Below are 26,209 nucleotides of genomic sequence, written 5' to 3'. Positions count from 1 at the left end.
TAGTGACAATGTAATAAGTATTCCTTTTTCTTGTAGTTCTCCATGATGTGTCCTAGTTCTAGGACTCAGACACAATCATTTAGCAAGAAGTCCTTTAGGTGTGATAGCACCAGCATAAATAATAGGCATTTGCACCAGGGATCATAGAAACAAAGGAATGAGGATGTGTATAAAATCACGAATACAGAGTGTGAGGGGTATGATGTGCTGGTCCACTGTGTTGTGAAGAGGGAGGGAGTGGCACTTGGTCAGAAGTACATGCCTGTGTGGTGGATCTAAAAGGTGAGTGTGTAAACCATGCAGTAAGAGTTCCTGTGAACCTTAGAGGAAAATTGGCTGAGGCAGGTGCTGCCTACCACTGGGGGGAGAAGAATGGACTAGTTGAATGGAAAAAAAATCAAATCTGCAATCAGGTAGCCTGCTAGATGCCAAAGAGATGGCTGCCCCAGCCACCTTGATGGGATGCTGGCTCCTGGGCTGGTATGCCTAAATCAACCTGCTCATGTGATTTTGTCTGTATTTCTTATGATACTCAGGGACCCAGCCAAGGGAGACTATGAGTATCAGCCTGTATTTTGCTTTATGTACTTCAGAAAGCATTTGCATGTTATTTCATGGTCTCGTGTTTCTCTGGGTTTGTATCCCAGGAGCAGTGACTTCCAGCTTCTCCTTTAGCATGTCTCCTTCCAGGAACCTTTGAGTCTGACATACACCATATTCCCTGTGCACCAAAATAATAGGATTCTAGGGTTGAGGATGACCCTGATATTCATCTAGTTCAATTTTCTCACTTTGTGAATGAGGAAATTGAGGTCAATATAGGGAAATATGCTTGGCCAAGTTCATAGAGCTAGTATCTTCAGAACCAACACTAGAACATTCATCTCAACAGCCCTTAGCATACTTTTGCTCTACCATAAGATTGGCCTGTAGGGGATCATCACAAAGCAGATTCAGAGATGACAAGAAGCAGTTTTCCTTTGGCTTTTATACCTAAAGGCAAGATGTCAGACTGCTTAGAGAACGAAAGAATTTGATTAATGGGTGACCATTTTCACTCCATGTCATCCTGCTTTCACCTCTGTGTCCCCACTGCTTTAAGAATCACTTTGTAAACTAACTTGGATTGGTTGTGATTGTATACCCTTAAAAGCTATGTACCTAGCTAATATTAATATAGAATTTTTAATATGGAAATATGAGGCATGTTTATATCCCTGGTAGTGAAAGAAGCTCAAGAGTAGAAGTTTGTTGGAAGTCAAAGAGAGAAAAACCAGGATAAAGAATGACCTGACCTTTCTGGGGGCAACGAAACCTATACCTAAAATTCATTATTTTCCCTTTTGTATCGTAATTGCAGATCAAAATATAGTCTTGGTTCTAAAAACCTTCTTTGCATTTTTAGTGAGGAGTTTTGATCACATTCAAGAAGACTTCTTGAACTGTGCTGCTGGGAAGGTCCAGGTTCCTGAAAGCGCAGACACAGGAAGGATCCCAGACTTTCAACTGGAAATTCTATGTGCAGGAAATATGCTGGGTGGTCACACCAGCAAACAGGAGTGCTGGAGCTCCATTTCTGCTGCCGGGGAGAGAAAGCAGTCAGTCCCTGGTTGTGCTGTCTGTGGGCAGGACCAACTCACCTATGACACTGAGTAGCATCACCTCACTCTGCTGGACCCCCAGGCCATTGTCGGCCTTACAGAAGTAGTTTCCAGAATGGTTCGTGGTCAGAGAGAGGCTGAAGGATGCTCCCCCTCCCAAGGGAGCTGAGCTGTCTCCCACGGCGACATCCTTGTGATAAAACTGGTACAGGATCGGGGGAGAGCCTCTCTGGGCCTCACAGTGAAGCTCTATCATGTCCCCCACCACAGCCTGGGCCCTGGAAGCCCTGAGGGTGAGGACAGGCTGAGACACTGGAACTGAAGGAAAAAAGATAGTTAACCATCAGTTCATGCTGTTTAAATACGTTCTTCTATAGAAAAGACATTTCAAACAGGAAAATGTTTTTAATGACCTTGTGACATCACTCAGAACTCAGCTATAATTGCTTCATATCTGAAGAAACAAATCATTTGTGTAGTGTTATATATAGTCTGGAATACTTCGATATACAATCGCAAAAGTGTTTGGGGAATCTGAAAACAGAGATTAAATTGAAACCCAAGTATCTGAGAAGTCAGAAGACAATTGGAGAAAAGGAGAAATCAGTTCAATAGAAAATGAGAAACAGGGGAGACTGCTGCTTACATAGCCAGAGATGTAACCGAGTCTTGGCCGCATCAAAAATAAGACCCAAAAGAGAATAAATATTGATCAAGTTATTGGCTCATTTTTATATTTATTCATTCATCAAAAATTAATTGAGCTGTTTAAAAGTCTCAGGAACTACACAATATGCTGGGGATTCAATAGTGAGAAAGACACAGTTCCTGCCCTCATGAAGCCTGCAATCTAGATGAGATGATAGAGAGCAATTAAATAGAAATACAAATACATAATTAAAACATTTACAATTGATACAAAGTAAAGAATAGGATGCTATGAAATGTATAATAATGGGGCCTGATCTAGTATGGGTTAGTCAGGTAATGCTTCCTCACAAAGTGACATCTGAATTAACCAGGTGAGGAAGGGAGTGAAGACTGCCCAGGCAGGCAAACAGTGTGCGCAAAGGCCCTGAGCTGGGAAGAAGGTTGGCGCTTTTGAGCTGTTGAAACGAGGTGACAGCAGCAGTAAGAGAAGGGTTTGAAGAGTGCCATGAAATAGAAGGCTGGAGAGCTAGGCAGAGCTTCACAAGCCATGGTACGGATTTTGATCCTTCTTCACAGAGCAATGGGAAACCTGTAAGTGTCTCTATACAGGGGCATGAGATGATCAAACCTGTCTTTTTTAAAGACAATTTTGATCTCAGTGTGCAAAATGGATTGTAATGGACAGAAATGGAATGGAGAGGTTATTAGGGGTGGAGTGGTGGCGTTGCAGTAATTGAAATGGTGGTAGACTTGACTATGATAGTGGCAGTAAAGATAGAAAGAAAAGATCCAAGGAATATTTTGGAAATAAAATCAATAGGAGTCAATGATTAACTGGCTATGGAGACCAAGGGAGAGAAATGGCAAGGAAGACTCCTGGGATTTTGCCTTGTATATATGGGTGAATGGGAGTGTCTTTCACAGAGCTAGGGACACTTGGAGGAGGACCAGATATGGGGGGAGTTCCATGAGTTCAGTTTTAGAGATGTTCAAGTTCATGAGCCTTTAAGAGATATGGCATAGGCAGGTGCTCAGGTAGGAGGTCTCTTTTGGAGATAAAAGCTTAAGAATCATTTATAGATGACACCCCCAGGATTATCCAGAGAAAGAACATATATAAGAGAAGAGGGTACATGCAGGACAAAGCTCTGGGACACACCAATGCTTTTAAAGTTTGTCCATAAAAGGAGGAGCTAGTAAAGGGAACTGAGAAGGAGTGGCAGAGAAAGGAGATCCAGGAGAAGGTGAAGTCATTGAAGCCAAGGAAGGGAGGTTTCAAGAAGAAAGAAATACTATTTCTGAGAGACCAAGTAAGGTGAGGATTGGAAAATGGCCATTGCATTTAAAGCCATGGGGGTCATTTGTGACCTTTGTGAGAATCATTTTTTATATAAAGGTCAGAAGAAACCAAGTGTTAAATCCAAGAAGGTAAGGAGGATATGGAGACAATCTGTGCAACTGACTCTTTTTTGGAAGTGAAGCCATAATAGAGCAGTGGCTGGAGACATAAGTGGGACCAAGTTAGGGTTTTTTTCTTAGACATGGGAGAGACATAGCACGTTAAATGTCAATGGGAAGGATCCTATAAAGCAGGAGAGAAAGTTGTTCAAAGTGTCTGAGAATGCAAGGGAGGATGGACTCTAGAGGTGGGATGGAGATGTTCACCTTTCATAGGAAGCAGTCTTCTATACCTTAGGAAGAGGAGGGATGAGTTACTGGATGGATACCGAGACAAACACTCAAATGGTGGTGGGAGTCGAGGGTGTGATTGTCTGGGAGGAAGTAAAGGTGTTAATGAACTGGGGGTTCTGTTGAGGTCTGAGAAAAATAATGATGGGAGGATTTTATTTATTTTAATTCCTGTATTCTTTTATTTTTTTTAAAACATTTTTATTGGAGTATAATTGATTTGCAATGGTGTGTTAGTTTCTGCTTTATAACAAAGTGAATCAGCTGTGCATATACATATATCTGCGTATCTCCTCCCTCTTGCGTCTCCCTCTCTCCCTCCCTATCCCACCCCTCTAGGTGGTCACAAAGTACCGAGCTGATCTCCTTGGGCTATGTGGCTTCTTCCCACTAGCTATCTATTTTACATTTGGTAGTATATATATGTCCATGCCACTCTCTCACTTCATCCCAGCTTACCCTTCCCAATCCCCGTGTCCTCAAGTCCACTCTCTACACCTGCGTCTTTATTCCTGTCCTGCCCCTAGTGATTGGAGGATTTGAAGAAACAAGTAGAGGGATAGGAGGTTGTGATCAGGTGATTGGAGTAGTGTATGTACGGGGCAGTGGGTGGCGGAAAGAATGACAAGCCATTTTATTGAGTGGGTCATCCATGTGGACGAGTTATGGAATGATGACAGAGTGTAGGGTAGAGAGGAAGACTATGAGTGAGGTGCCAAGCCTGCACTGAAAGTGGGCATGACTAGGAGGTCAGCCCATGGGAGGCCAGGTAGGAGAGAGAGTGCTATAGCTGAATGAGAGGTAAGATGTCAGGAGAATGATGTTGAAAGGTCTTTTAGCAGGAGTTCTGGCTGGAGGTCTGAGATGCTCTGGGACAGGGGCAGGAGAAGCTAGAGAGAAATTCATGAGCCAGTGAAAGGATGAGTTGGCCTTTTTATTGATTGACTGACAAAGGAAACCCCAACTAAATCTCTTCTGAGGTGAGACATGTTGAACTTTATAATTTCCTTTCTTACTGATCATTGTTGGCCAGGATGCAATTTGTGTTTTAAAAGCCTTTATTCCTACGTTAGGAAACTTTTAGTCACAATGCCTTGCACTGCTGCTACCAAGAGAGGCAAAGCAAGCAAAGGGAAGGTGCGAGTTCCTGAAAATGTAGAATACAGAACTCTCAGTTGGAGGCTGTGTAGCAGTGATGTCACACAGCAAATGGCCCTGTGGTACCTCCAATCTCGGCTACAGGTGAAGGTGGGGGAGATGGTCTGTCCCTGGCTGTGCTGTAGTTGGGTCCACTTACCTCTGACACTGAGTGACACTGTGTTACTGCGCTGGAACCCCTGGCCATTGTTGGCCTCACAGAAATAGTTCCCAGAATGCTCTGCCGTCAGAAGGAGGTTGAAGGAAGCTCCCCTTCCAGAGGTGCTTGAGCTGCTCTCCAGGCTGGCATCCTCATGATAAAACTGGTACAGGATTGGGGGAGAGCCTCTCCATGCCTTACAGTGAAGCTCTACCATGTCCCCCACCACAGCCTGGGCCCCGGGAGTCCTGAGGGTGAGGATGGGGCGAGATACTGGAACTGAGAGCAAAAATGAGTTAGTTGATACCAGGATCTTTTCCCATTGACTCTATTTTTATTTTTCAGAAGTTACCTCTGACGATTATTTGGTGACATTTTCTAGATCTTTTCTATGTGTAAGAACTCTTATTCTTATCAACACATAAACAAATACATAAAATACCCACATACATGCCTGGGATCACAGTATACATACTGGTCTATGACCTGATTTTTCCCCTTAGCAAAATATCATGAGCATCATTCTGTGTTATTACCTAAAGATCTATCTCAGTCACTTAAAAAATCAGCTTTATTGAGGTATAATTTACATGCATAAAATGCAACTCCTCTAAATTTAAAATTTGATAATTTAGGGTAAATATTGCTTGATTATTTTTAACAACAGCAAAGCATTCCATGGTATGAATTTACTGTAATACACTGAAGCAATTCCTCATTATGGAACTTTAGGTTGTTATTGTTTTCTAAGTTTGAATAAGGCTGCATTACACAATTCTGTATATATATCATTGTATTTTGTCAATGCATTTCTTAGGATAAATTCTTCGAAGTGGGATTTCTGGGATTGGGATATGGGCATTTCAAATAATGATATATAATGCTAAATTTTTCTTCAAAAAGTTTCAATGAATTTACACTTGCACTAATAGTATGTAAGAGTTTCCTTTCCCCACCCTCTGATCAATTATAGGCATATAAATGCACAGGCTTATTTTTCTTATCATTTCTCTTTTCCTAGTTTTAAACTCTACAGTTGTTCCATCTGAAGAATTGACTTATTCTATCCTATGGGACCTTACAATTTATTATTTGATTTTTTATGGACTGCTAGTGAACTATAATCCATTAATGATGAGTTGTTCTCTATAAAGTAACCAGAAATTATTTACAAAATGAAAACTTTGAAATCTGTCATTAATTTTTATAAATTATCAAGTCAATTTTTGTTCTCCATTATGAAATAATAATAATCATGAGAAAATTGTTTTTTTTAATTTCCTCTTCTCCCTCTGGCTGATTTTCCTTTGTTACATATATTTTTTACGTTTTCAGCATTTATAATAGTTGCTTTCTCTTCTGTAACCATAACTCTCATGTTGCTTAGCCTTTGTTTTTCTGTCTGAATCAGTGGTTTTCAACCATATCTGTACAATATTTTCAACTGAGGATGTGTTAAAAAATATGGATTCTGAGACCCCATCTGAGAGATTCTGAATTTGATTAGTCTGGAGAGAGCTTAGTAAAAAGTCTTTTTTCAAAATTCCTAGGTGATTCTAATATGCAGCCAAGGCTGAGAACTACTGATCTGAATAGATTCAGTATTCACTTTTCATATCATAGTTTCCTCATTTGGAGTCTTTTATATTGATTCATACCTTGGCTGGCTAGAGTTTGTCATCAAGTAATTTTTCAAGAAGCTTTAATGGGTACTAAGTTCCCTGAATTCTTGCACGTTTGAAAATGTTTTTTTGATTTGATATAAAATTCTCAGTTCTCATTTCTCCTCTGAAAGTTCAAGTCTGAATACAATTCCTCTCTCTTTTAGCATTGACTTCTGTGTAAAGACTAAGACCAACTGCATATTTTTTCTTTTTGAGATGACTGCTATTTTTTCTTTTTTTTTTTACTGTGATCACACACACGTGGGCGCATGCACATACACACACACGTATATTTTTAGCCTTGAAAGTCAATAACCTCATCAGGATATGTCTTTTGATCTACATATTCAAGTTTTCTTCACTTCAGGAAACTTTTTTATTATGTCTTTGAGTTTTGTTTCTCTCTTTAGACACTTAATTATCCACACTTGTGGGCTTCGTTGTCTGATCTCCATATTTTACTTTCTTTTTGCCTTTTTCTGTGTCTTTCTACTTTGTATTCTGTATTATTTTCTCAAACCAATTCTCCATTCCAGTAACAGATTTTGGAAGTATGCATTCTCTTCCTAGTGCTTCAAATTTGGATTTTATTTTTAACATAGGTTTGGTTTTTCTCCTGAGCTCTGTTTTATATATATATGTATATATATTTTATTTTCTGTTATCATCTCTCTTTTTTTCTTAACATCTTTATTGGAGTATAATTGCTTTACAATGGTGTGTTAGTATCTGCTTTATAACAAAGTGAATCAGCTATACATATAAGATTCTCATATTGGACTTGTTTTCTTTATGGCTTTTACTTCAATGAATAAAATTATATTCTGAGTTTTGTATTTGCTTGAGAAAGCTGTGTGTGTGTGGGGGGCGGGTAGTGTTTTAGTGACCCAGGGCTGTTGATAGATTCAAAATGGGTATATCTTATTAGCTCACATTCCCAAGAAATTTCTGTGTCTTCTCTTTGGTGTATATTCTCTTGGGGAAAAAAAAATAACCCAGATTATTCTGCCAGAAAGTCTGCATGGCTCACAGTGAAGCTTCTCAACTTGTTTGCTAATTTAGGGCTCATTTACTTCTATAAACAGTTGCAAAGATCAATGTTTTCTCCCTGCTCTTTTTTTCCTCATCTCTTCTCAAAGACTTTTTGTTCATGGAGTTACAAATGCTGACTGAGGACCTACTCTATGCCAGACACCAAGTAGGCACAGGGATGAGGTGCAGACCAAAACTGATAAGGTTCCATTCTCATGAAGCTTATACTCTGGTATTGAGGAAGACAGACACTAAATGGGAAATAAAGGGGTTTCAGATATTGCTAAATTTGAGAAGAAAATACAACATCATAATGAGAAAGAGGATGTCTTAGGGCTTGGGGCTTTCCTAGGTAGATTGGCTTCAGGCTTTGGAGTCTGGGCCCCAGATCATTTACATTTTTAAAATAATCTCTTTACTCAACAATTTATATTGGGGTAATGTCTTCCTTTGGCCATGTTTTATTTCTATGATCTGAAACAGCTATCGAGGAGCAAGAGGTCCTTCAGATCCATATGTTCCAAGATAGGACCATAGTAATAAGAACTCCAAGTGGACTCATGGGTTCCTAAGACCACAGACTGTAAGAGAAACTTGCCTAATTTACAAATTCTGACCAGACCACACTTGCAGTTACAATCACACTCTGACCAATTCCTGCTCCCAAAGCCCTAAAAGTGCCTCACCTAACTCCCTGCTGTGAGAGTTGATGAGATTCTGTGAAACTGATGCTCTCCCTTGCTTTGCCAGGTAAACAAGCTCAGCTCTGGGGCACCCACAGATTTCCCTGGTTGTCTTGTCTGGGGCTTTGACGAGTGTCGCTCAGCCTCTCCCTCACTCTGTTTCTTCCAGAGCTTCATGAATTCATGGCCTCTGGGTTCCTATTCCAACTTGAATCACAGAATTCTGGGGCTCTAAGGGACGCTAATTACTGTCTTATCTAACTTTCAATAGAAGGTGAAAACAGCAAGACAAAGAAAATTTAAAAGTTTTGCCCAAATTATGAGCTAGCTATTTTCATATCCAGGGCTAGAATTCAGATTTTCTGACCCACGCTGACATCAGACAACCCGAGCAAGGTCTTTTTCATGTACACTGGCTCTTTCTAGGAAACCTCAGAGGTCCTGCTGTGCATATCGTTCCTAGAAAAAGTATTTTCTTAAACGTAGTTCATTACATGTCACGTTGTCCCAAGTGACCCTGCTCTCTTGGCCATCATTTGTTGAATTAGAGGTGAGCAGTTGGTTTAAGAACATTCTATGTATAGACTTGCCAGTGGCCTATGAGGTGTCTTAGAGCTAGGCTGCTTGACTAGTTAGACTAGTTGGAAGCACCGCTTTGGCAGTTGGGGCAGACGCTGAAATACAGAGCAGGATGTCATACCTAGAAGTCCAAGGCAGTCAATGCTGAAATTAACAGGAGTTTTGAGTAAAAATAAGTTATAAGATAGAGTCATAAGAATGAGGGTGGAAAGCACTTAGGAGCAGTAAGAACAATGGGTCAGAAGGACATAGAAAGGAAATAGCTGATGGGCTTAGGAGTAGAGAATAATGAAAGCTTCTAGATCCTCAGACATCAGTATAATCTGTTTTTGAGAAATAAGTTGAATTCTGAGAGATCTCCCAGTTCTTATTCCATGAATCTGAATATAATGTCTTTCCTGTTTTTTGTTTTGTTGTTGTTGTTGTTGTTTTTTAATCCCTGGATATCCTTAACAAACCCTTACCCACTGGAGACATCAGGGTTTTTTTCTTCTGACCTAAAATGATCTGATATACCAGATTCAAGATTTTTCTATTTATATTTCTCTTCTCTGAAAAGAAAACTGAACTTTCACTCTCTACTAAACAAAGATTCCAAGTGTAAACAGAAACAAATTTGCCCCTAAAATGACACTTTTTCATGGTTCCATGGGAAACCATGATCTGTACAACTATGGTTCGTATACCTTTATAAATGTATGTCATACTGCAACAAAAAATTTAAAAACATAATACAATGAAATGACACTTATTTTACTGGGTTAAGTCAAAGGATCACGGAAACCCCAGAAAACAAATGAGCTGGTTTCCAGGAAGCAATTTCCTCCCTTCCCTTCACCTTCAGCCCTCTTTAAACCTACTGGAAGAGCTTGAATTGCTTGAGAACACTTTGGAGAAAGTAAGGTCTTGCCCACTATATGCCCATATGACTGTGCTTGTAACTAAATTAATATGTAAGTGTTATTGGGGAAATATGAGATGCTTCTGTGCATGGAGTTAAGAGAAATTGGCTTGGAGACTGAATATACAGGGCCTGAGAAGATAATTTGAGAAAACAAATTCATTTGGTAAAAGCTGGGGAAGGTGCTGAGCTATCATAGGGGTCTGGCTGAGCCAGGGATGGGTGAGATTAAGGCCCACAGATAGCTGGTTCTATAAGAAGGGAACCAAGACAGGCATGAGGTTGACTGAGGTAGGAAACTGGAAGATCCATGCAGACCTCTGAAAAGGTTGGTGTGAGAGGGTCAGGGATGGGTCACTGACAGGAATCCAGAGCTTACTGGTGACAGAGAGTCTCAGGGTCTCACTGCTCTGGAGGCCAAGGCCATTGTCAGCTGTGCAGTAGTAGTTCCCAGAATGCTCTTCAGTCAGAAAGAATCTATAGGACATTGTTCTCCATAAAGTAGCTTCTATCTTCATGAGCAGCACATCTTCATGAAAAAACTGATACCAGATGGGCAGAGAACCTCTCTGAGCTTCACAGTCAAAGCTCACCTCATCTCCCACAAAAGTCCAGGTCCCAGGAGGGCTGAGGGTGAGGACAGGTTGAGACACGGGGACTGAGGGAAAGAAACAGTCAAACAGGTGCATCTGACACTTCTTGGAGCTTTCAATTAGTGGCTAGTGAGATGTCCAGTCTGAAGTCCACTGGCCCTCAGGGCAGCCCAGTGCCTCCCAGGCTTTTCTCCCCAGCTCTCTCCTGTTTTCCATGCTGGTCTTCTCCTTTCCCATCAGACCTGGCCCTTCTCTTCTCCTGTCTCCCTTTGTTAGGTGACCCTCATTCTTGTTTTCCAGAGGAAATGATGTTCTCTGGGAAGAAGTCCCTTATTTTGCTTCCACCAGACTGACAGATTTACCTTGTCCCTTCCCTTTGCCATATGACCATGGAAGATCTGTTCCCTCACCTGCCAAGCCTCTCTGAGTCTTCTTATCAGTCCCTGCTCTACACTTCTCCCTTTGCTGGGATTGGCCTCAGGCCTCTGCCCTTGGCCCATTTCTGTTCCAGATTCACATACTCTTCCAGGATGCTCTCCTCTGTTCCTACACTCTCCCTGCATCCAGCCTGACCCTCTCTATTTACAGGTGAGAAAACTGAGTCAGGAAAAGGTTAGGAGATCCACCTGTAGTCCCTCAGCGGGCTGTTTTCAGGGCCAGATAGGACCTGAGTCTGTCTCCTTACTCATGGTCTAACGCTGAATCATATCATCTCCTTGAAAGTGGAACTGGAGTTTGCCACCAATGAAGGAAACAGCATAGGGCTCTACAGAAGCTATTTTCCTCTCACTACCACAACTACCTTAATAGCTTTCAGTGTAAGATGGCATCAGATACTGGTAAAGTAGGTGGTGTAGTTTGGGGTGGTGCAGTAACCATAGTTACATGGTTGGAGTAACTGTGATGTTGCTACCTGTCTGTATCCTACATGGATTTGCACATTGGTTATTGCCAATAATTAATTGTTGATTGGAACAACAGATATCTCCACAACTCTGGGATAGAGAAATGATTTGAGAACTACTAAGATTGATTGGAAACTCAAGCATCTGGGGATTTGAAGGATAAAGAAAGAAAAGAGAAAAACAGTGAATTCTGTAGATGCCAGGGACCAAGGAGGAGGAGAGAGACAGATGCTGCAGACATATTAAGGGGTGTGATGGTATCTGAACTTGTTGAAAGATGAGGCCCACAAGATAGAGACAGTTGTTCAAAGGCCTGGGAACCAATGGGGATATTAGAATGGTGTTATGGACTGAACTGTGTCCCTTCCAAATACATATGTTGAAGCCCTAATCTCCAATATGACTGTATTTGGAGATAGGGCCTTTAAGGAAATAAATGTCAAATGAGGTCATAAGGGTGGGGCCCTAATCAGATGGGACTGGTGTCCTCATAGAAGAGGAAGAGAGAGGCCTCTCTCTCTCCCAGGGCACAGAGGAAAGGTCATGTGAGGACACAGAGATAAGGTGGCCTACCACAAGCCAGAAAGAGAGCCCTGATTAAATACCAATCTTACTGGCACCTGATCTTGGACTTTTAACCTCCAGAACTGTGAGAAAATAAATTTCTGTTGTTAAACCACCCAGTCTGTGGTATTGTTATGGCAGCCTGAGCAAACTAATATAGATGAATTGGGGAAGAAGCAGGAAGTAGGTAAGGGAGTAGAGATTTGTTGGGATTCAGTAACAGGAAGATTAGACCCAGGAATCGCTGGACTATTTTTTTTTTTTTGATTGACAGAAAAATCAAAGACTGCATATCATCTAAACCAAATAATGGTGAACTCTGACAGCATCTGGACCCTGAAAAATTTTCACAGCTGTGTTAGGAGAGTTTTGGTCAGACTGTGTATTTTACTGTTGATGATTCACTGTAAGGAATTCCTGAGAGTGTGGTCACAGGAAGGAGCTCAGATCTGCCAAGCAGAGGCAATGAACCTGCCGTGGTGCCATGTGAACCAAAAGCCTGTGAATTTCTGAAGCTGCAGTCTTTAGATTGTGGGGTAACAAACAACCTGATCCTGTGACTTCTGGTGGTCAGACTTAACTCACTTCTGATGGAGAGTGGCTTCTCCTCACTGCCTGGGTCCCCAGGTCATTGTCTGAGTACAGGAGTCATTCCCAGAATGTTCTGTGGGCAGAGAGATTTAGGGATGTTCCTCTAGTATAGGGATCTGGGGTCCTCAGGATTTCAGCCTCATGATAAAACTGATACAGAATTGAAAGAGAGGCTCCCTTGGTTTCACAGGGAAGATCTGGAACTCTATCTCATTCTTCCCAATATCCTGTGCCCTAGGAGCCCTGAGGGTGGTGAAAGGATGTGTCATTTGGAACTAAAAGAGACAACGAGGTAGTGGGAGGGAGGGAATCCCTGCACATCCTTAAATCAATGAGGCTTATGAAGACACATGGTCCCAGATTGTTCCAGTTCTAAAATTCTGTTTGTTCTGGCTTTATCCCAGGAGCCACTGCATTTAAGCTAAAAAGTAATTTGTAAATATGAAGAGTCCAGACATATGCCAATCACTGAGTACTTTCTCTGACCTCCATTTCTTGGAGTTTCCAAAAGCTCCCATAACTCCTTCTATCCCTAAATCCCACTCCTGTTAGTCTCTAACTTCTGGTAGATTATTCAGAGTAGTAAATTATTGGCAACTATCAACATTCACTCCCACCCAACCACCTTGTGGTTTTCACGAAGTTTGAAAAGCCATCCCTCAGATAATATCTGGCAGACATACCTTTCACATTGATGGTCACTGGGTCACTGCGGAAGGAGGAATGACTATTGCTGGCAACACAATAATACTCTCCATCATGGCTGTTTTGCACCACAGGGATCTTGAATTCTGTTTTTGAGGAAGTGTGAAGCTTTCTTTCTGTCCTCAGCTTGAATTTTTTGTACCAAGAAACTGTGATGGGGCCTGGAACTCCATTTACTGAGCAGATGAGCACCAGCTCCTGCCCTTCAAACACCAACTCTGGGCGAGGGTATATACGGATGTCAGGAACAACTTCTAAATGAATAAAAATGACATGTGGGATTCTTGGTATTGGGGTGTCACAGAATGAGTCATAGAAGAAGAGTCTCAGAATGGGAAGGGCTAAGTCTGCTGACCCGATGGGAAGTTGGCCTGGAGTAGAATTGGGCTTTTTCCTTGGGACGAGGGAGAAAGTGGTGGAGCGACTGTGGTCCATCCATTGTTTGGGAGAACTTCAACTCCCTAATGAAATGGTGGAGCTTCTGGCACAAGAAAAAGAGGCAACCCTGCCCACCCTCCCCTCATGCCCTACCTGTTAGAACATGGACTAATCATTCTAGAAATTACACCCGGTGCCCAACAGTGGTGTTGCTTGTGGGGGAAGTGGTGGATGGTGAAGGGGACAGGAAGACCTGCCATCAGAGGTGCTTGTTCTGAAGCTGTGACAACTGCAATGGCTAGCTGGAAATCAATCATTGGCATATACAGAAAGCTTGCCCTGGAATAAGCACTTCTTAACACCTCTGCCAGTCAGTTAGATGATCAGAGGATGTGGACACCTAACAGTCCTCCTAAAACTGGGAAAATCTGTGATGAAAGTGTTCTATACTCCAGGTGGTTGTGGTTTTACACTAGGATGTTGGCTTAGGGCAGTGCCTTTCTGAGTCATCCTGGGGGCTTGAAGAACAAGGGAAGATACCTGGGAACAGAGAGGGAGTAGGGTTTGAGACTGGGGTTCCATCAATTATGCTAGGGGAGATCCTATGCTAGAAATTACTATTTTGCAACTGTTGGGTAACACCCTCTCCACTTCCTTTCAATTTTCCAGTCCAAACCAGGGACCTAAGAAAAACCTGTTGACTGTGACTGGAGAACAAAGATTAATAAATTCTGGATAGTGTAGAAGAAACATAGAACCTTCTTTTTTGCTTAGGAATGGGAGTGAATTTATGGAGAATGCTACCACTTTCACCCCTTCCTCATTCAGGAAAGCATGCACCCCAGATCTGCATCTTCCCTAATGCTCAAACACGTCTCCTATGAGATGAGTCAAATTTAATCAGAAGAGGCATTTGACAATTGGTTAGCAGTCATGCATGAGGACCTACACAGTTTCAGAGATGTAGGGAAAAGTAATCGTGGATAAAACACCATCCTTAAAGACAGCAAGTTGAAACTATTTACTCCCCAATCTCCTGTCCTTTGTTTTTTTATTCTTAAGTGCTCTGCTCCAGGGATCTAGCATTCTAGGAATCTGTCCATCTGGCTGAGCAGAGTCCATCCAGCCCAGTCGGAGGGCTCTGCCACAGCCCGTGGCTTATTCCTATAGGCCTACCAGGAAAAAAAAATGGTGTCAAGGAAGAGAAACTTCAGAAGAAAAAGAAAGAGTTGTATCTCATGGGATTGAAAGAAAAAAATAAACAACTGTTGTGCCACTCTGCCCGGCTCTTCCCAGCCCCAGTCTTAGCAAGTCTCACCTCACTAACACTTACTTTTCACCTGTATCTGTAATCTCTGGCTCTGTTTCTGGACAGAGGGATTCATGCTCTGTGCCTGGCACCAGTAAGACCCTGAGTTTTCTCTCCATATGGTGCGGATCCAGAATTCTGGAGAGCTTCCCCAGCCTGACCCCAGGGACCTTCTGTCTCTGAAGAAGTGAAACTGGAGCTGGACATCTGGCCTCTGTGGAGAGAGCTGGGTCTCACAGGTCAGAGTCACTGCTCCTCCTTCAGTGGGCTGGGTGGAGCTGGCTCTCAGCACAGGACGTGGAAACAGCTCTAGAGAGAAGAATCAAAACAGTTCCTGGAGCAGTGAGGCTTGTAACTGCTCTGGAGAAAAACACAGTTCATCCTCAGCACGAGCAAGCAGAGCATACAAAAGCAGGCAGAAGAGATGCCACCTTTGATTACTAATATCCTTCAGCCCAAAGCACAGTAGTACTTTCTCTGTTCCTTGTAGGACTGTGCCCTGAGGTTCAATGGTATTACAGTCCACCCTCTTTATCCTCTACAATCTCAGGGGTCCTCCTTTAGACTAACCTATTTCACAAAATAATGAAAGCTTTACCTTGGACTTCGATTTTGACCGAGTTTGAAGAAACCAACTGATCATCTTCCTTAACTCCAGTACAGTGATATTTGCCGTTGTCCTTCAGACTTGCCTGATGAATATGGAAGTCAGTCAACATTCCCACTGCTATCTCCACAGTGTGATCTTCCAGGACTTTTTCATTCTTGTACAGCTTTATAGTTTTCAGTACTGTGTTTGCCTTTGCTCGGCATCTCAGAATTACAGATTCTTCTTCAAACACATCAAGTGGAGCCTGCAGGATCAGGTTGGCTGTAGGAAACACATGGACAGTTGTCTGTTTCATCTGATTGTTTCTCCCTTCTTTTCATTATTATTCCAATAGATTTTATAAGAGAGGGACTAGGAAAAAGGATTCTTAAAATAATTATCATTTCTTTTTTTCTGGTCTTATCGATCTATCTATCTATTTTATATTTTATTTTTTGGTCATGATGCGCGGCTTGCGGGATCTTAGTTCCCCAGCCAGAGATCAAACCCGTGCCCCTGAAGTGTAAGTGCAGAGTCCAAACCACTGGACCACCTGGGAAATCCCTCTTTTTTTCTGGTTTTAAAAGGAACACATATGTTTGAGAAAATTTTGTAAACGGAAATGTAAATTAATCTTATCATCACACCACCCAGATTTTTTCAAGTTCTTTTTTCTATGTACATGTATATGAAAGTCTGTGTGTATTTCTTTTCTTTTTATGAAATTAAAATATTTATCTACTTGATAACTTGCTTTTCACTTACTTTGCTATGAACACTTTCCTATGTCATCAATATCATTCCCTAATCTGGTTTTCAATGACCACAAAGTTTTCCTACAATGGCAGTAAGGTAATTCATTTAATGAGTTTTCTTTTCTTGACCATTTAATGTTCTTCAATTTTGGTTGTATATATCTATGATTATTTCAGTAGGTAAATTCTTAAGAGGGGAATTGTCAGGTCAAAGAAGCTCTTAGCTCTTTGCTACTATACTGCTTCCTTGTTCACTAAATTAAAGAGCATTATAACTAGAAAGATACTGCTTCAACTCAAAACAGGTGGCTTTAGGACAGAAATGGAAATTTCTGTCTATCTATATAACTATCTATCTATCTGTCAAATATTAACAAATCCTCATGTAAATTATTATTCCTAATAAATTTTATAAGCCTCAAACTATACATAGTTTCAGAAACCATTCAGATAAATTGCTTCTCAAATTTCCTTTTTCCTGAGCAGCTTGTAAAATATATAAATTCCTGGGCCCTATTTCTATAGCTTTTGAATTAGTAAATCTAGCTGAGTTCTGGGTAACTTTATTATTACTAAACTTTTTTCTTTCATTTCTTTCTCACCTGGAGAAAAGAGCAAGCTCACACGATTACTCAGGGGTGAGTCCTGGGCCTGGCATCTGTAATCTCCAGATTCATGGACCTCATGGGTGTTTCCTGAGGTTTCACTTTGTGTTTTTTCCAGAAGATACCAATGGTACCATTTTATTTTCTCTGATGCATCCAAGTGAAATGCTTTGCAAGTCAGTGTCACATTCTCTCCTTGGAAGACAGTGGTCCATGGAGAATGGAGGAAAACTACAGATTTTGGTTCAGTTGCTGTGGATGAAAGAGAAAGAATCTGAGGTGGAGTGGCCTGCAGTCCCCATCACAGTGGTTTGTGAGGCCCAGACTGGAGGTCCTGTCTTTGGAGAATCCCTAAGAAACCCCCCTGGGAAGGTCACTGATTGCTCAAGTCTGTGTTTCAACCAAAGCACTCACCCAGCAGAAAGTGATTGCTGAGGGGATGACAATGAGCAAAATGATTTCAAGAGGGTGATACCAGGAAAGGTTCACTGCCAAATGTCAATGGGAAAAAAATGGTAGGTTAGTCTGTTATGGAATTGGATCCTGGGAAATGTCATCCCCTGCCCCTGCCACTTCATCATGTTCATAAACTCATAAGAACTTCCCAGGGAGTTGTTAAAATCACAATTTTGCACTTTCCAAAAAAGGATAAATCATATTAAGATTTTGGCACTGGAAAAAGCTTGAGAGATTAACTTGTCTAACACCTTCATCTTATAGATCATGTCCAGGAAATGCCCAGAAAAATCCCATCATAGCTAATTGTGGTAGAGCAAAGAATGGACAAGTTGTTAGCTAGAATCCAGAGGTGATCTAATTAAGGATGAAACACTGGGCAGCTGATTTTGGACAGGAGAGAGGTGGTAGTGAGTTCTTGCTATTTATGAGTCCTCAAATAGCCAAAATACTCTGACCCAAAAGATTGGCAATTAAGTGTTAGAACTTTAAAAAAATGTGGGATACAGACAATTTGTCTCCTCCCTCAATCTCCTCTTTTTGTGTATTTCTTTCTTTTAAGGGACCATTTGTTGGATGTTCTTATGCTCCCCACACATTTCCTGGAGGATTTTACTCCTAAAACTTCAGAGAAGGCAACATTCCCACTGGTATCTGCACAGTGTGATGTTTTCAGAGAAGTTTTGCAGGCTTGTTGAATGGAAAACGTCTTATCCCAAGTCCTGTGCATTTGATATGGAGTTAAGATGTCCTGCCTTGTTATCTGGGGTCCATTTGCAATAGGAGTAAGTGCAGGACCTAGTGAAGGCCAGGAGTTGCTTGTACATTTGCTGCTTCTTCCAGGGAGGGTCAGAGGATGACCACATGGCTATCCTGGCTCTTAGGCAATGCCAATAGACCAGGTGACACTTTCACATCTTTGCCGACCTCAGCAAGAGAAACTGGAGATATTAGAGATCCTCAGGCAGTCATCACAAATATTTCATATTTATTAGGGAGACACTCTTATCCAGGGACACTGAAGTACATAAGAAAGGAGAACTCACCAAATTGTCCACTGACAGGAGCTGTAAAAATATAAAGAGCCAGAGATGAGCACAGAGCAAGGAATCTTTGGCTTTTCAAAGGGAAAGCTTGTTTTTTTTTCCATTCATTTATTATTTCTTTCATTAAAATTTATTTTTTAATGTAATAGTCATTTGTCAAACGTCTATTTATACTGGTCATTGTGCTTGGACTAAAGCGTGAATAAAAAAGATGAATAAAAAATGGTATCTGATAAAAGAAGTTGATTGGTGGGATAAACAGAAACCCTAAGCAAAATAATATAATTATAATACAGGGTATAAGTGCAGTAACAGAAATACACATGGGCATCTTGAAGGCAGAAGGGTCACCCATCCCAGTATGCAGGGTCTGTGTATGTGAGTCAGTGTGTGGCAAAGAGGGTGGGTGGATCATGAAAGATACCTGAAGGAAGTGATGCTTGAGAAGACTGAATGAGAACATAGGAGTCAGCCGGGCAAAGGTGTTTGTGTGTGGCAAGAGCTGATGGGGGGTGTAATTAAGACAGAAAGGGCACAGATGTGAAGAAATAGCACTGGTGTTTAGAAGTTGAATGCAGGAGTGGTTCTGGAAGGTAGAGAGTTTAGGGGAAATCAAATTAGACAGATAGGCAGGGCCTAAGTTATGGATGGTATGTAGCTATGGTTTCATCATAAAAGTAACAGAGAGCCATGGAAACGTTTCAAGTAGGAAAGTGACAAGATTAAAAGTTGTAACTTATTGGAGCACTCTGGCAGATGTAAAGCAGAAGGACTGGAGGGAAGGCAGAGCAAGAGATGATGATATTTAATTTTCTTCAGAATGTTTATCTGAAATTATCTTATTTGCTTGTTTACTTTGTTTGTTTACTTTCCCTTCTCTAGAATAGAAGCTATGTGAAAGCAGGGACTTCTCATGTTCACCAAATATCACGCAGAATTTATAACAGTGCCTGGCTTATAAGAGACATTTCATAAACATTTATTGAGTAATGAATTAATTAAAGTACTAAGTTAGTAAGTATCTCTACTTGGGAGAATACGGGTTTGAGAAAGGGGTATTGGAGAGGCAGAGGAGGCAAAATTGACTAGTTTGTAAACTGATTACACATTCCAGATGAGGGACAGATTTGATTCATTCATTCAACAGAAATTTGTGGAATGCCAACTGTATCTAGGAACTGGACAAGACAATGGAAATCCAGCAGTGAGCAAAAGGGATATTATCTCTGTCCACATGGGGATGATGAGAAATAATCCAAACCTAAGTGTTATAATCAGAGCAATGGATTATTTGCCATTTTCTAAATATCTTGGCACCATGGATTTGTATTGTTTTGTAAGTAGCTAATATTTTTCTGAGTGTATTCTCTGTGGTAGATATTCACATACATTATTTCATGTAATCTTCTTAACTATCCCTATGAGGAAAGTTCTATGATTATCCCCATTTTACAGACCAGAAACTGTTTAAGTAGCTGTTAAGGGCAGAATTGAGTTTTTAACCCATTTATTTGAACCCATCCTGTTTGACCCCAAAGCACATGTTCCTGGCCATTACCCTATCCTGCTCCTTTGTTTTGGTGCCACACAAGGATGTGCTTCCTATTTCTGGAGTATTCCATGCAGCTTCCAACTATGGGGTCTTTTTTTCTCACATTGTGCTGCACCTCTTCCCTGCCCCCTCCATCTCCTACCGTCTATCTGTTTCATGAAGTCATTACCAGCTACTTGGCATATAGTTTTTAACCACTTTTACAATCATTGGTAACTTTGCTTGGACAATTGTTTAACTGAGATCTTGTTACATAGATATTTCTTGTACATTGGCCTTGTTGAAGGCCCTTCTATATCATGAGCTTCCTAAGCACAGAAATGCTGCCTCCCGTGTCTTCCCATCATTCTCAGCACCTAGCATAGTGCTGTGTATTAATGTTACTAAATAATTTGTTGAACAAATATGTTTTATTCTAATATTTTCAACTTTGGTAAAAAAAGAACCAGTTGATATGTGTGAATTGATAGACTTATACACACCCACAGGCACAAAGAGAATGTCACATGTTGGGAGTGACATGAACAAGATGGTAGAGGAGGAGGTCTCTAGTCTTTGTCTCCACCCTCTACAGAAACAAAGTTTTGGCAGCCATCTACAAACAAAAACTGAGAGCTTTGAGATCTAGAGATTGTGAAACCCCATTGGAGCCCAAGACCAAGGAGGGCCACTTTGAGAAGACAAGCACATGCGCTGGTAGAAGACTCACTGACTATGATCCCAGCTACAGAATGAAAGCTGCCTTATTCTCCTGTAAACTCAACTCTAGCTCCACTTGTCCATTGTCTTGCCACCAGCCTTTTCTGCCGAGGAATTCATGCTCATCCATGCCCTTGGTTGCAAGCCCACCAGCCTCAGACCTGAGTTCTATTTCTGAAGCAGTTCTGTGACTGAGATCCAGTCTACTGTAGTCCAAAGCAGTCTTACCTGTCCAGGGTTCTACCCAGGTACCCAGTGAAAGCCACACCTGTAGGCATCCCTGACAACAGAACTTCATGTCTTGAACTTGACTGTGGTCCTAAAGCCATCCTGTGATCAAACTCCAGTACCACTCTACTGAAGTTCAGGGAAGTCCTGACTTCCCAGGGACCAGCCAAACAACCCAATGAGAGAATGCTCAGGGACCTAGCAGAAATCACACCCATCCATGCCCTTGGTAACACGCTTGCCAACTTCAGACTCAAATGCAGACCCAGCAATAACCATGAGATCCAGCTCTAGCCAAGCTCAACCATGATCCTGGAGGCAATCCTATAAGTTCATGGAAGAAGCAAGAGTATTTAACAGTTCAAACAAGTAAATACCAGAAAGAGTGTCTGCTTTTCTAAATTCACAGACACCAATGCAGAGCTACACAGATCATATTTTTCAGGCAAATATGACAACATCAAAGGAAACTAATAAAGCTCCAGTAACTCCCCTAACGATCCATGAACTGCTTGACTAACATTTCAAAATAATAGTCTTACAGAAGCTCGATGAACTATAAGAAAAAGCAGACAAGTAAATTAATCCACAAACAATAGATAAACAAAATGAGAAGTTTAACAAAGAAATAGAAAACATAAAAAAGAACCAAAACAAAAATCTTGGAGCTAAAGAATACAATGACTAAGCTGAAAAATTCAATAGACACCTTCAATAGCAGAAGTGATCATGCAGGAGAAAGAATCAGTAAATTCAAAGACAAGCCATTTCATATTACCCAGTTAGAGGAACAAAAAGAAAGAAGACCAAAAAAGAGTGAAGATGACCTAGGTGGTTTATGGGATAACATTAAACCAATCAATATATGCATTATTGAAGTCCCAGAAGGAGCAGAGAATAAGAGTGAAAGATTGTTTAAAGAAATAATTAAAAACTTCCCAAATCTGGGGAGGGAATTGAACATCTAGATCCATGATTCCCAAAGGATCCCAAATAAGCTAGACATCAAAATGTCCAAGACATATTATAATCAAACTCTCAAAAGTCAAAGACAAAGAGAAAGTTTTGAAATCAGCAGAAGAACAGCAACTCATCGCACACAAGGGAACCCTAATAAACGTACAGTGGATTTATCAGTAGAAAAATTGCAGATCATGAGAGAGTGGGATAATTAAAATACTGAAAGAAAAAAACCCTGCCAACCCAAAGTACGATACATGGCAAATCTGTCCTTTGAAAATGAAGGCGAGATAAAGACTTTCCAAGATAAACAAAAGCTGGGAAATTTAACTACCATAAAACCTGTTGTAAAGAAAAGCTAAAGGAAGTTCGTCAAGTTGAAATTAAAGAACACTAACTAGCAACATGAAAACACATGAAATTATAAAATTCACTGTTAAAGGTGAGTATATATATGGTTTGACTTATGATTTTTCAGCTTTGTGATGGTGCAAAAGCAATACACATTTGGTAGAAACCATACTTTGAACTTTGAATTTTGATCTTTTCCTGGGCCAGCAATATGTGGTATGATACTCTCTTATGATGCTGGGCAGCAGCAGTGTGCCAGAGCTCCCAGTCAGCCACACAGTCAAAAGGGTAAACTTACAACAATTCTGTATCTATACAGTCATTCTGTTTTTCACTTTCAGTACAGTATTCAATAAATTACATGAACTATTCAATACTTTACTATAAAATAGGATTTGTGTTAGATGATTTTGCCCAACTGTAGGCTAATGTAAGTGTTCTGAGCATGCTTAAAGCAGTTTAGGTTAGGCTATGATATTCAGTAGGCTGGGTGTATTAAATGCATTTTAGACTTATGGTATTTTCTACTTATAGTGAGTCTATCAAGACATAACCTCATCATGAATTGAGGAAGATCAGTATAGTTATATTCAGACTACTCTGAATACTGGGTCTTATTCTATTCAGTCTGCTATGAAAAAAATGCCATACTGGGTAGCTTATAAACAGCAGTAATTTATTTCTCAAAGCTCTGGAGCCTGGAAAGTCCGATATCAAAGCACTGGCAGACTCATCTCCAGTACAGTGCACTTCATCATAGACAGCTATATTTTCACTATAATCTCATATGGAAGAAAGCATAAGAGGGCTCTTTTTGGCCTCTTTTACAAGGGCACTAATCTCTTTCATGATGGTTCTGCCCTCATGACATAATTATCTCCCAAACGTCCCACCATCTCCTAATACTATCACCTTCGGTGTCAAAATTTTAACATATGAAGTTTGAGGGGAAACAAACATTCAGACCATAGCATCCTATATAATGGTATATAAATCACATTTAATTCCAGTGAAAAGAGTTTAAAAAGACAAAAGTATTAAAAATAACTATAGCTAAAACAATTTGTTAATGTATATACAATATAAAATATGTAAATTGTGATATCCATAACAAAATGGGGGGGAGAACTAAAAGTGTAGAGTTTTAATATGTGATTGAAATACACTTCTTAACTTAAATTGTCTGTTATATTTTATAAGGTCCCATAGTAATCACAAAGAAAAAAACTGAAATAGGTACACAAAGACCCCCAAAAGCTAAAACTATCTTGAACCAGAAGAACAAAACTGGAGGCATTATACTCCCTGACTTCAAATTTTATTACAAAGCTATGGTAATCAAAGCTAACATAAAAATAAATACATAGATCAATGGATCAAGAACAGAGAGCCCAGAAATAAGTCCACACTTTTATAGCCAACTGATCTTCAAAAGGGGTGCCAAAAACACACAAGGGGGAAAGAATAGTTCTTCCTGTAAATCATTCTACAAACACTGAATATCCACATGAAAAAAAAAATTGGATCCTTATATATCACCATGTACAAAAATCAATTCAAAGTAGATTAATGACTTAAATATATGACCTGAAACTGTAAAACTACTAAAAGAGAACATAGGGAGAAAGCTTCTTGGCATTGATCTGGGACATGAGTTTTGGATATAACCCCAAAAGCATAGGCAACAAAAGTAATAACTAAAACAAATGGGATTGCATCAAAAGTAAAAGCTTTTGCACAACAAAGGAAACAACAATATAAAGAGTAACCTATGAAATGGGAGAAAATATATGCAAACCATATATCCAATAAGGGGTTAATATATAAAATGTCTAAGGAACTCTAACAAATCAACAGCAAAATACAAATAACCTGATTAAAATACAGTTAAGGACATAAATAGATATCCTTAATAGAAGACATAAAAGTGTCCAAAAGTATATAAAAAGATGCTCAACATTAATAATCATCAGAGAAGTGCAAATCAAAACCAGGAGATAACACCTCACACCAGTTAGAATGGCAAAATAGACAAAAGATAGACCAAATAGACAAAAAGATAACAAGTGTTGACGAAGAAACCTTGTACACTGTTGGTAAGAATATAAATTCACACAGTCATTATGCAGAAACAGTATGGAAGTTCCTAAAAAAAATAAAAGTAAAACTATCATATGATCTAGCAATCCCACTTCTGGGTATGTATCTGAAGGCAATAAAATCAGTATCTTGATGAGATTCCTGCATTCCCATATTCATTGCAGCATTATTCACAGTAGCTAAAATATTGAAACAATCTAAGTGTCTGTCAACTGATTAATGGATGAAGAAAATGTGGTGTATAATAATATTCCGTTGCATATATATATATATATATATATATATATATATATATATATATGCAACGGAATATTATTCAGCTTTAAGAAAAAGAAAAAAATCCTGCCATTGTGAAAACATAGATAAACCTACAAGACATTATGCTAAATGAAATAAGCCAGAGAAAGACTAATACTGCATGATCTCACTTACATGTAGAATCTGAAAAAGTTGAACTCACAAAAGCAGAGAATAAAATGGTGTTTGCCAGGCAGTGAGTAGGATGTAGGGGAACTGGGGAGATGTTGGTCAGAGGAAATGAACTTTCAGTTGTAAGACGAAGGAGTACTGGATATCTAATGTAGAGTATGGTGACTAATAATGTTTTGTTGAAATTTGCTGAGAGTTCATTCTGAGTGTTCTTACCACACACACACACACACACACACACACACACACACACACACGGTAATTATGTGAAGTGAGAGAAATGTTAACTAGCTGATTGTTGTTATTACTGTGTAATATATGTATATCAAAACATCTCGTACATCTTAAATATATACAATTTTTATTTGTCAACTATACTTCAATAAACCTGGAGGGAAAAAGAAAGAATGTCATGAATCTTAGGTTTTTCCCTTGCCTTGCCCACTTCTCCCTGTGAGTCTCGGTCTTTGTCTCCCCCTCCCTGTGTTCTTTATCTGACAATCACAGCTGTGGTTTGCATTTGTGTGCAAAAGAAGGAGACATCTTTTGTATTAGAAAACTTTCCTTCCCATGTCCAGCACCATGTTCTGGCATTGTCATACAAGGGATAAACACTCTTCCTCTGCAGAGAGAAAACTAGGGTCTTCTCTGAATGAGACAATATGAACAAGCAAACATAATACATTTTCTGGACTTTATCAAGTAATATTTGTTGTAGAAAAAAATGAATAAACCCTTAAGTGTTGTGGTCACTGTGGTTTCCTTCTTTGTAAAGTTGAAGCTCTGACCACTCTTTCAGCCTCAAGGGAGAAATCGCTGAGCTATACAGTGAAGCCAGAGAATATAATCTCCCCAGGCAGAAAAGAATCTCTGAGCAGGGGCTGAGCCCCAAGAAAAGGCCAGGTCCATGGTAGAGAGGTGCTGTCCCAACCCCACCCAGGGCCCACGTTGAGCTGTTCTACTTACCCAGGACCAGCAGTGATACCCACAGCAGCATGAAGACTTGGCCTGCCCAGGGCTGAGACCAAAAGAGAGGTTTTCTCAGGAATACCAGGTTTGGCCTTGATCTTACAGTTAGTTGTACACTGTCACAGTAGCGCCAAGGAAGACATCTGAGAAACAGCTTTTTCAAAGAGCAGGATGCATTAGTAAATTAGAAAAAAGGAAGTGGAAGTACCCATCCTTAACTACTAATCAAAGTTTTCTGCCCAGTGATCAAAGTGAAAAAATAAATGTTAGGGTTTTTAAAAAGCTCATATCCTTGACCCCACATTTCTATTGCTTGGAAAATACCTTA

At 40.2% G+C, this 26,209-nt stretch overlaps 1 protein-coding gene across 1 annotated transcript in view; it reads right to left on the bottom strand.

Annotated features, from left to right (window-relative positions):
• FCRL5 (Fc receptor like 5) overlaps positions 1-25,909 on the bottom strand; it is a 42,381-nt gene extending 16,472 nt beyond the window's left edge. The window contains exons 1-10 of the mRNA XM_070045072.1: positions 25,879-25,909; positions 18,594-18,614; positions 17,089-17,343; positions 15,741-16,013; positions 15,167-15,451; positions 13,434-13,709; positions 10,416-10,755; positions 9,318-9,340; positions 5,239-5,517; positions 1,641-1,919 (exon numbers count right to left, since the gene is read on the bottom strand). Coding sequence (XP_069901173.1) covers positions 1,641-1,919; positions 5,239-5,517; positions 9,318-9,340; positions 10,416-10,755; positions 13,434-13,709; positions 15,167-15,451; positions 15,741-16,013; positions 17,089-17,343; positions 18,594-18,614; positions 25,879-25,909 — 2,062 coding nt within the window. The remainder of the gene's footprint in view (positions 1-1,640; positions 1,920-5,238; positions 5,518-9,317; positions 9,341-10,415; positions 10,756-13,433; positions 13,710-15,166; positions 15,452-15,740; positions 16,014-17,088; positions 17,344-18,593; positions 18,615-25,878) is intronic.
• Positions 25,910-26,209: the final 300 nt, after the last annotated feature.

The sequence above is a fragment of the Globicephala melas genome, chromosome 1 (assembly GCF_963455315.2).
Source record: "Globicephala melas chromosome 1, mGloMel1.2, whole genome shotgun sequence".
Lineage (NCBI taxonomy): Eukaryota > Metazoa > Chordata > Mammalia > Artiodactyla > Delphinidae > Globicephala > Globicephala melas.
This window is presented reverse-complemented; position numbering and strand designations above follow the sequence as displayed.